The sequence below is a fragment of the Mus caroli genome, unplaced genomic scaffold (assembly GCF_978045245.1).
Source record: "Mus caroli unplaced genomic scaffold, Mus_caroli_1 scaffold_1, whole genome shotgun sequence".
NCBI classification, from domain to species: Eukaryota; Metazoa; Chordata; class Mammalia; order Rodentia; family Muridae; genus Mus; species Mus caroli.
The window spans coordinates 135,496,521-135,507,631 of NW_028227256.1; the positions used below are offsets into that span (position 1 = coordinate 135,496,521).

General features: G+C 42.4%; 1 protein-coding gene across 3 annotated transcripts; it reads right to left on the reverse strand.

Moving 5' to 3' along the window:
• Window positions 1-273: 273 nt before the first annotated feature.
• Window positions 274-5,368, reverse strand: CUNH1orf53 (chromosome unknown C1orf53 homolog). 3 transcript variants are annotated; one of them, XM_021174517.2, is made up of 3 exons: window positions 5,121-5,368; window positions 1,882-1,983; window positions 274-451 (listed from the first exon to the last, which is right to left on the reverse strand). In XM_021174517.2, exons 1-3 carry the CDS (start codon window positions 5,355-5,357, stop codon window positions 380-382), a joined length of 411 nt encoding a protein of 136 aa, XP_021030176.1. In that variant the 5' UTR covers window positions 5,358-5,368; the 3' UTR covers window positions 274-379. The 3 variants fall into 3 exon arrangements, 1 of the variants encoding a protein (XP_021030176.1); XR_015047852.1 differs by having other exon boundaries at window positions 275-451; window positions 5,014-5,366; XR_003837111.2 differs by lacking the exon at window positions 274-451 and having other exon boundaries at window positions 1,906-1,983; window positions 4,868-5,366.
• Window positions 5,369-11,111: the final 5,743 nt, after the last annotated feature.

Here is an 11,111-nt window from a genome sequence, read left to right on the forward strand (position 1 = left end):
TCCTTCAACATATGCCTGTGGTTACACAGCAAAAAAGAACAGAAGCTGGGCGTGGTGGCGCACGCCTTTAATCCCAGCGCTCTGGAGGCAGAGGCAGGCGGATTTCTGAGTTTGAGGCCAGCCTGGTCTACAGAGTGAGTTCCAGGACAGCCAGGGCTATACGGAGAAACCCTGTCGAGAGAGAGAGAGAGAGAGAGAGAGAGAGAGAGAGAGAGAGAGAGAGAGAGAGAGAGAATAACATGCATCTTGTGGACCTTCTTTTGGATATATGTATTTAATATTAACTCAGTGTTCAAATATTCATAACAGATAATTCTAGATTAGGGCTTTATTTTCAAAAACACACACTTAATTTGACAGGCTAGAGATGAAGTTGTTGTCAAACATAAAAATAGGAGTTGAATTGCTTCTTCTTAGATGGATCTTTCACATTGACTTGGCCATACGGACACTGAAAAAGATAGACAGCAAATTATTATGGAATTATTTAACAGTCATTGTAGGAAAGTACATTTCTCATGGTGGGGAAAAAAGTGTTGTTAGCAATGTTTTATATCACTGGATCTATAAGTCTTGGGGACTAAAGAGTACAATGGAACTTTGGTTAAACAGCCCTAATTAGGATCCAGGAACCACTTCCTAAGTGTATCTTTGCAGGCTCTAGAATTTTATTACCAAACCCCAATTCTTACAAAATCCACAGGTGTGAGATTAACATGATGCTCTTATGACTTTGATTAGAAACAGTTCCTGGCATAGCCAGGAGAATCCACAAAGTGAAGGCTGACTTTCAGAACACTGCCCACAGTTCTTAAGAGCATTTACTGTCTAGTCTTTAATTAGAAAGTGGACTAGTACAAGGAATAATATCTTCTTTTAGGAAAAACATACAAAATGTTCTGTAAACAGATGTTATTGGGTTATAATCTTAACATAACAACAATGTACCTCAGAGATACATGTTCCAATAGGAAACACACAAACTCTGATTTCTTCTTTGCACAGAAAAGAGGAAGGAATAGTTCATTAGCTTTGATTACTAAGCATAGGCATGAGAGTCTTGAAATAAGCATACTCAGACCTATAGCACTAACTTAGGAGTTTAAACACAGACCAGAAGAAAGCAGAGGATGAAGTGTGAAGGGGAGAAGGGAAGGACAGGAGATAGAGAGAGGCAGAGAGGCAGAGAGAGAGAGAGAGAGAGATAGGGACAGGCATGGAGACAGAGACAGAAACAGAGAGACATAGACAGGGACAGGCATGGAGAGAGAGACAGAGAGATAGAGAGACAGGGAGAGACAGGGACAGAGACAGAGACAGAGACAGAGAAAGACTATGAACTATAGCAAGGTCAGGGCCAGCACTCAGATCTGTATGCTAAGGGAAAGAATGTGAAGCAGGGATTGGGAGGGAATGAAAGGGAAGAAAGAAGTCTTATCATTTCAAGATCCACCTTCAATACTGGGAAAATTTCTGCTTCTTAAGGTAGCAGTATTTTAAGGAGCTGGTCTGCAACAGTTTTCTTTTTTTCTTTTTCTTTTCTTTTTTTTTTTTTTTTCTTCATTTGGTTTCTCTTCCTGCCCTCTGTGCCTGCCTTTCAGACTTCATGAAAGCTTTCCTCGATATAAAGAGCTCCCCTGAATTTCAAGTCTTAGCATTTGGAGAAGCCGATGCTTGCAGTGAAATGTTACAAAATTCCATTAACTTTAAAGGTCCTGTGTTGGTACTAACAGCTTCATTGTCCTTTGCTAAAACAGCTTGTGAAAAGCACACTCTAGGTCTATTTAGCTTTTTTATTTGACTTGTTGTTCAAATAATAGGTATTTATGAAGTTACAGAAGCTCAGCAAACTGCCAGGGTAATTCGAGAATTGTTACTCACGTGTCTGCAGGCAGAGCCACAGCAGGCGCCTCTCCGCAAGTGGGCCAGCCTTGTGAGAACCACATAGCCGGTAGCTGGGTCCATATAGCTTAGCTGGCCAGCCTGAAGAGTAATAAAACAATACATCAATCTTTGTTAATGTTCATCATATCTCCCTAGTAATATTTTTAGTCCAAAATGATTGTTTTTTTTTTAAAAAGAACAGTATTAAATTTCTTTTCCAGTAATTGTAGTGGCATTTGCAATTAAAGAGCACGTGCATTTCTACGCTATATACAAGCTAACTGTATGTGATTAAAGGGAAAAGCATACAATTTTGAGTAAAATGAGAAGTGGGTGGAAAAACAAGAACTCCTCTGTATGCGACAACTATGTGGCTGCCGCTCTGATATTTTTCATTCCGCTTCTAGGTAACGAGCTTAATAACAGGTGATTTAGATGACTTTAAGAGCTTAAGAGGCTGGAAATGAACTGCACTCAGAAGCGGCAGTTACAATTTCAGTGCTTACAATATGTGGATAATGATTTAAACTCACAGAAAAGGTGCTAATCAAAGCCAAACAGGCCTCACAGAGAAGCATTGCCTTTGCCGTTATTGAATGTTTTCTAGACCTTCCCGATGTGTTACTGCCCTGCAAGGTCCACGGTTTTCCTGTCCTCTCCCTCACCAGTTTTGGTAGATCTAGTCTTAACTGAGAAGGTATTGTTTTGCCACATTAACACTCACTGGCTTAATAAGCTTGATCAACAGCAACTTCTAGTATACCACTTCAAAATTCAGGGATGCTTTTCCACTTATATGCAATTGTGATTTAAAAAAATAAATCCCCCAAAGCACAGTGTGTGCAGGGAAAGGCAAATTGTAACTCCTCCCTTGGACGTATATCACATTAATGATGTTTCTTAGCCTCCAGATTTTATAGGGGAACTTCCCAGTGGGTTTTTTTTTTTAAAGATTTATTTATTTATTTATTTATTTATTTATTTATTTATTTATTTATTTATTACATGTAAGTACACTGTAGCTGTCTTCAGACACTCCAGAAGAGGGAGTCAGATCTCATTACGGGTGGTTGTGAGCCACCATGTGGTTGCTGGGATTTGAACTTCGAACCTTCGGAAGAGCAGTCGGGTGCTCTTATCCATTGAGCCATCTCACCAGCCCCCCAGTGGGTTTTTATATAGCACTTTGACCATTAGAAACTCAGTGTATCACTTCTGCCTATAGACTTTCATTAAAATATGCATGAAGGCAGCAGGTCTTCTGACATACATCCCCCTCTCTCTCTCCCTTGCTCTTTCTCTCTCTGATGCTCTCACTATATGGCCTTGCCTGGCCCACAGCTTTGTAGATCAGGCTGGCCTCAAGCTCACAACCAACCTGTCTGCTTTAGCCTCTTGAGTGTTGGGATGCAAGGCATGTACCAGTTCTGCAGCCTCTGGCAAACAGTTTCCATTTGGTCATCAACAACTTCAGCTATCCAGCGTTATACTTAATGATGTCACTCATTATGGTTGACATTCAGGTCAACTTATATTTTAGTTCAAGTCTGGGTTCACTCTAAGGCATCGCTGCACAGATAGATCAGGGCAGTTAAGAATCTAGCAAGTTCCAATGCTGCTCTCAAATCCCAAGGCCATGTGGCACCAGATGCACCCAACACTACTTTAGAATGACCCACTGTCAGAACCTCATTTCCTTTTTTCTCTTTCTCCTCCCACAAAGCTCATGTTTGACGACCTGGAAGGCAAATAAATGAAACACTGCAAAGCCTTTATATTCTTTGCTTAGCTTCTGTGTGTTTTCTGGAGACAATTATCTGGCGATCCAGAAGCCTAGCAGGTTGCTCTACATGTGGATGGCATGCCTCTAAGTTTGCTGACTGCCTACACACAATTTCTTCTCACTAAATGAGCCTTGGATAAAGATGGCAACGAAGATGAGGCAAGTTTGCTGACTGGAGAGCAAGATGTCAATGGAAAGCAAGATAGCCAGTGCAGGAATGAGAGTACGGTAAGGGCACTATCTCCCTTGAGGCATGGAAAAATACTGTCATGTGGGAGCTATATATACCAAGCATGTTTTTGGGTTTGCTTCTGGTCTCCTCGACAGTCACACGACCTGTGAAACCCCACTGATGAAAACGTTGTGGGTTCCCCGGTGCAAATACTTGCCTTCCTTTTGCTATGTTGATCGAACCAATCTATACAGGCCACTGTTGTTTGCCTTGAAAAATGATGAGACTTCTGGCTTTTACCCACCATATTTGTATGGTGACTTGTGGAAACAAACTGCATGTGTTATATTTAAAATAAGAGCACAAGCAAGAACGGTCAAAGGCTGTCAATAATCTTTCGATAAATCTTTATTCACTTGCAACACATGAAAAGGTTAGACAGTGGATTTTTGGGACATACTACTCCCAAGGCAGAGTGTCAACCTCAGGAAACGTTCAATGTTTGCCTCTGCCTGTGTCTCAAGCCAAACCAAATAAGTGGTCTTATCAAGTACTAGCTAAACACAGAGCTTAATACATAGATTTATTACAAGTCACTCTTATTCCATTATAAAACTTAAAATATAAATAATGCTATCTTCAAACTATTGTATTCTAAAGTGTCAGGAAACTGAAGGGAGATAAGGCTAGATATGGGTGGTGACAAGCAATTGTTAAATCCATAAACCAGAAGAAAAGGTGATTTAAGAACACCTAAGGAAAAATGCAAACTTGCCTGACTATAATTTTTTTTGCTCATTTGGACTGGAGGCAAAGGATGAGAGGACACAAGGCAAAATGTAAAGCGTCTGTCTTATGTTTTCATTATTAAAGACACTGGATGGCAGGCTGCTCGAGTTATCACGCACAGGCAACACGTCTGTACTACATACGTTCCCTGAAAGAGCTCAGTCCCACCCTCAGTTCCGCAGCACCCATTTCCCCCACACAACACACTCACACACTGGAGGGCGCGCACACACACAAACCGAGACAAGACTTTAGCTGGGACGCAGATCAGAAACCGAGCCTCGCGAGCCTCCCATCTCAGGGCAGACACCTCTCTGTCCCGAACGCAAAAGTGCGACCGGGTTTCTCGCAGGACCCTCTGAGCGGACGCCCCAGGCCGACCCACCCCAGGCCGGAGGTCGAGCACCCCCGGGCCGGGCTGCCTCGGGATCGGGTGGCCGGGCGCGCGCAGGCGCAGAGGCCGCGCGCGGGGCAGGCTGGAGCGGGCCTCACCGCGCAGGCGGCCCGGTGCAGCTCGACGATGTGCCTCTCCGCTGCAGTTAACTCTCGGCTCCCTGGATGCCTCGGCTCTCCTTCGGGCGTTCCCCAGGAGTCGGCCACGGAGCCGCCGCGGGCTCCTTCGGAAGTCGAACCGAGGCTTGAGCTGAGCTGCTGTCGGAAACCTTCGGCCCTAGGCGGTGACCTCCAAAGCGACACCCTCGCCAGCGTCCAGATCCCCTGGGCTGCCATGGCGCCGGCGCGGTGGGAGGCGGGGTCGGAGGTGGGGCGTGGGCGGGGTCAGCGGGTCGGAGGTGGGGCGTAGGCAAGGGAGGCGGGGTCGGTCTAGGGGCGGGGCGAAGAGGGGAGGCGGAGCACTGTTCAGTGTAGACTCTCAGTCTTCAGCTCACTCTATCTGGGTCCTCTGCACAGAAAATTATGCACATGAACACTGGAAGAAGGTGCCTTCTTTACTCTTAAAGTCTCTACTATTTTTTTCTCAGATAAAGGACGAGCATTTTCATTTCCTATCAAGCTAGATCGTATTTAGCATAATCATACTTGTTTAAAAAAATAATAAGAAAGAAAGCACCTTCAGCCCATATAGAAAAGGCTGCTTATTTGCTGGTCATGTGTGACAGGAATGAAGCTGGAATCACAAGCTTGGTGATATGGTTCATTGGATCACTCAAGAATGAAAATCAAGGAAAAGTCTCACACAAAGAGTGTAGTGAAGTTTTCACAAAACCAAACCTAAAATCCTGTTTGAGAAAGTGACACCCATACTCCTACAAAATTAATTTAGGGAAATTAGCACGATCCCAAGAAACAATTTTATGTGTTCATTAAATTAACAGCACCCCCAGCCTTGGACCCCATAGCCTGAATTTCAAGAGAAGGCAGTGTTATTGAGTAGTTAGTGCTCTTTGGTGTAAAGAGCTAGTGGCAGGAGTGGATCCTTGATAGCAAGAGTGGGTTAGTTGGACAGGAGAAAGTTGTCAAAGTCACCAAAGACAATTCAATTCCTTTTTACACTGATTTACCCTGCAACCCCGCAACCACAATTTGATGTTTTTTGTTTTTTGTTTTTAAGATTTGTGTATTTATTTATTTTATGTATGTGAGTACACTGTTGTTCTCTTCAGACACACCGCCAGAGGGCACTGGGTTCCATTTTAGATGGTTGTGAGCCACCATGTGGTTGCTGGGAATTGAACTCAGCACCTCTAGAAGTGCTCTTAACCACTAAGCCATCTGTCCAGTCCCCAATTTGATGTCCTTAATCACAGATGGAAACAACTCTATTGGTATATTGTAAAACTCAGTGAATTAATAAATTGGAATCCTGTGTTTAAATGTTCCTTTACCTTGGAGTAGTGTATTTGCCATTTGAAGACTACCTGATGTTCTGAGGGGCTTTAAGGAAATCTGGAGAGATGGGACCAAAGTTAAATTCACCCAACATGATTATCATTAAACTTGAGAATTTAAGCAAAAGTCACGTTCCTGTTCGCCCCCAACCAACACCACAAAATTAAGTTTATGGGCTTCAGAGGTGGAGGCATGAGGATTATGTTTGTGGCCAGCCTGAGCTACCTACTCAGTTCCAGTGATAGCCCAGTCTAAGAAAAAGAAAAAGAATCATCCTGGTTAGTCCATGCCTCTGGGCACACAGGCTGATCTTTGTATTAGTCACATGATACCACTGCTTGCACTCTTACAGATGCATCTTTAAAATGTAATCAAAGTTGAAATGAGATGAGAGAATAGCTCACTACTAACAACCCAAAGCATTCTAAATATCTATTTTCAGGTTTCATCTGACCATCAGCATCCAGTTTTCTTTCCCGTGTCTCTTGCTTTGAAAGGCCCCCGTTGGCCTTGAATTTTAGCTCAACCCTGTGTGCATTCTTTCATTTTCAGAGTCTCCCCCATTCACATTAGCCAAAGCTGTACGTAAGTGAGAGCACCAAGTCCAAGCTCAGAAGGTGGATGTGGAGTTTGAATGAGAACGATCACTATAGACTCACATGTTTAAACACTTGGTCCACAGTTGGTGGAACTATTTGGGAAGGATTAGGAGGTGTGGTTTTGTTGGAGGAAGTGTGCCCCTAAAGGTGGGCTTTCAGGTTCAGAAAGCCCACACCATTCCCATTTAGCTCTCTCTTTGTCTCTGCCCCTATGTTTATGAATTAGATGTAAATTAGATGTTCCAGCATCATGCCTGCCTGCCTCCTGCCTTACTCTGCCCCATAATGTTTATAGATGATAACACTCTAAAATTGTGAGCCACAAAATTAAACGCATTCATTAGTAAGTTGCCTTGGTCATGGTGTTTTGTCATGGTTCTAGAAAAGTAGGTGAAGTTTTTATTTTATTATGAAGCCATTATAGTTGGATATTCAAGTAATATGATATTGGGCAGGTTTTCTAATTCTTCTCCAAAATTTGGGTGTGTATATTGACTTAAACATGTTTATCATATTTAAGGGTGGGTTCCGTGGAAATGCATTCCCCCTTGAATTCATAGGTATGTTAGGACTCTGGGTTGTAAGATTACCCACACATATATACATGTGCACGAGCACACACACATATACACAAGCATGCATATAAATGCATACATACATCATACAATTTAGTCTGCTTAGAATAAAAGAACTCTGTTTACTTAGATAATCATGAAGGATAAGTGAGATTAGCATTTGATGAGTTGAGCAGAGCATGACTCTCTCCAGTTTTTCTGTCAGTATGAATTCACTTGCTCCATGTGCCCTTTTCTTATTGATGGAAAGTGGTTGCAAACAAATTGTAAAGTGTCATAGATTCTCAGACCTTGCAATGAAACTCCAGCTCAGGAGACGCTCCTTGCCTCCTAGAAGTTTTAGCAGTCATCAGCAGTACAAGAAAGAAATGTTTTCCATAAGGTTTCCATAAGGTTTTCCAAGTGTTTTTTTTTACTATGAGTTGTCCCTCCCTGAAGTCCTCCTTTACCCTTCTCTCCCACCCCTGTCCCTATTTTATATGAAAGGGATGTAATAGAATCACCAAGTAATAGGGAAGACAGTGACCCAACTAAATACCACATGCCAGAAAACCTCCAGCGCCAAGCATGGGTTGGATAGTTCTCACAGGGGGTACCACGAAACCCCGAAACCATGCAGGCTATTGAAAGGACTATTGGCTTCTGAAGACAACATTCAGCCTTGCCCCTACTAACTGGTGTTCAGAGTACTGGAACGTCCTCTGCACACTAACAAAGGAGAAAGGTAATCATCAATACGTCTAAGCTACGAGCCCTGCAACCTACAACAGCGACCTTCCTGCAAGCTCGACTGGTCCAATAGTGGCACAAGTGTTATGGGAGTAACCAAGCACTTTCTGATGGAATTTAAGGCCAACTCCATGAGAGAGAATCCAACCTTGACACTGCTAAAGAGGCCAAGAACCTCAGATCCGATAGACCGTGGAACCAGGGGTGGGGGAAAGCCTAATACTGTTACTCTCCTAGAGGAACATAACAATAAAATGACTCCTAATGAAATACTGCTATACCCATAGATAAGTGCCTCCCTCCCTCAACCCACATAGAGAAGCTTCCTCTTACAGGAGATTGAAATTCACACAGAGACTCACACTGGGCAAAGTAAATTGAGTGACTTCGAAGCACTCAACCCTAAATCTTTATCTTTTCCATCAAGACTCGGGGATTTATGCAGACGAGGAGGAAGGAGGGTTGTAAGAGCCAGAGGTAATGGATGACTCCAAGGAAACAACATCCTCCAGCCACAACAGACTGATACACATATGAACTGGCAGAGACCATGTCGGCAAACACAAGACCTGTACAAGTTCAGGCCAGATAGGGCTTCAGCACTGAGAGGGGAAGAGGACATGTGGTCCCGTTCTTTAACCAAGAAGCTATTTCCAATTGATAACCACTGTCAAAAGGAAATTCTGCTTCTTTCTTTTGGAGTGTCACTGAGTACATCAACCATACTCCAGGGTAGGCCTCATGTCTTGAAGCAACACAAATGGACTCAATGGTGTTTTTGTGAACTTTTTCCTTTTGTTTTGAATTTTTCTGAATGAAAGAAAGAAAGAAAGACCTCATTAGTCTTTAACCTGTCTGTTTATATATATATATATATATATATATATATACATATATATATATATTTTTTTAAGTCCTTGCTTCATTAAAAAAAAAAGAACACCAAAACCTCAAACTATAGAAAGTGAGGCAGTTTATTTTACAACTTTGTGAAGTCTGGCATCAGCCCAGAAAGGCAGGAGTATTGATTGAATGCAGAGGACAGTTTTAAACCATAATGAGAACAAAGCCCTTTCCTTCCTCTATCCTCTGGCTGAGGAATCTGGAGGGACAATGCTAGCCACCATCTGCGTCTTACCTTTTCTTCTTTCCATTACTTTATAGCCTTTTGATTTTCAAGCTTATCAGATGTGTGACCTTGTAGGCAAGCTTGGCTTTTAGGACTTCTGGATTCTAAACTATTAGTTTTTGAGGGCAGAAAGTTAATCAGAGTTGGGGTGGGTGGGGTGTAGTTAGACTATCAGGCTTCAGTAAGGGTCTAATATTTCCTGGCTTAAGGCACCTCGGAAAATGAACCATCAGATTTCATTTCTTACCACCAGGGTCATATTCATTCTTGAATCAGTCTTACGAGAGCAGGTTATGTTGAATCCAATCAGGATTAATCTGGACCTACCTGAGTGTAACCCACTCATCCCTGTCTCAATTAATATCAAGGGCACAATTAACAAATGTCAACTATGGTGTGGCTTTCAAAAAGCAAAATAAATTCATCAGCCTACCTAGAGATTTTACTGTTTAAATTTTCATCTTAATTTTTTGTCAGTTGTTCCCCTCTTTTGCTCTGGTTGTCCTTCCTTGACATCTCACAATCACACACACCCTTTTAGGTTTTGGCATTGTGTCCTCAAAACACTACAAACATTAGGTAACATCCTTTTCCATTTTCCCATCCTGCTTTTCTGCATGTAGTACTATGAAACCCAGCATAAATAAAAGATCTGGGATTGCATAAATAAGTCATTGTCTTTCTCCTTCATACTTGTCAGAAGTGACATACAGATTGTAGGTTTTCTATAGGTGATAATACATATTTGAGCAAATATATATACTTGTAAATAATTGTTTTTGAAAAACTCAAATGAAATGATATACTGTACTGCCTGCCTGGTTTTGTGTGTCAACTTGACACCAGCTGGAGTTATCACAGAAAAAGGAGCCTCCCTTGAGTAAATGCTTCCATGAGATCCAGCTGTAAGGCATTTTCACAATTTGTAATCAAGGGTGGGAGGGCCCACTGTGGGTGATGCCATCACTGGGCTGTTAGTCCTGGGTTCTATAAGAAAGCAAGCTGAGCAAGGCAGAGAAAGCAAGCCAGTAAGTAGCATCCTTCCATGGCCTCTGCATCAACTCCTGCTTCCTGACCTGCTTGAGTTCCAGTTCTGACTTCCTTTGGTGATGAACAGCAGTGTGGAAAGTGGAAGCTGAATAAATCCTTTCTTTCCTCCCCAACTTGCTTCTTGGTCATGATGTTTTGTGCAGGAATAGAATCCCTAAGACATATACTAAATGTGAAATCTTACTGAATAGCTGGGTTATTTCAGTTACAGCACACAGGCATACCTTATCATGGATCTAATCTGGGCCCCTAAATCGCTGCCTTCTCAAGCGATGTTTTTAATTATTGAGCTGTGGGTGGACAATTAGGGCTGGAACCACAGAACAACGCGTTTCTTGGCCAAATACTTCCTGTTTCATTCATTTATTTTTGCATGCTGATTTGTGTATTTGATGTTTTTCAAATAGCCAGATGTTGTGTTGTGACACGGCATGCCGCTTGCCGATGCATCCTCAGAATCAGGTTCCAATGACTGAGAGCCAATGTTACACGCCCCTAAGGTTGCCTATGGGGAATTTTTTTTTCTCCCATTTAATCAAACTTTGAGTAGCAC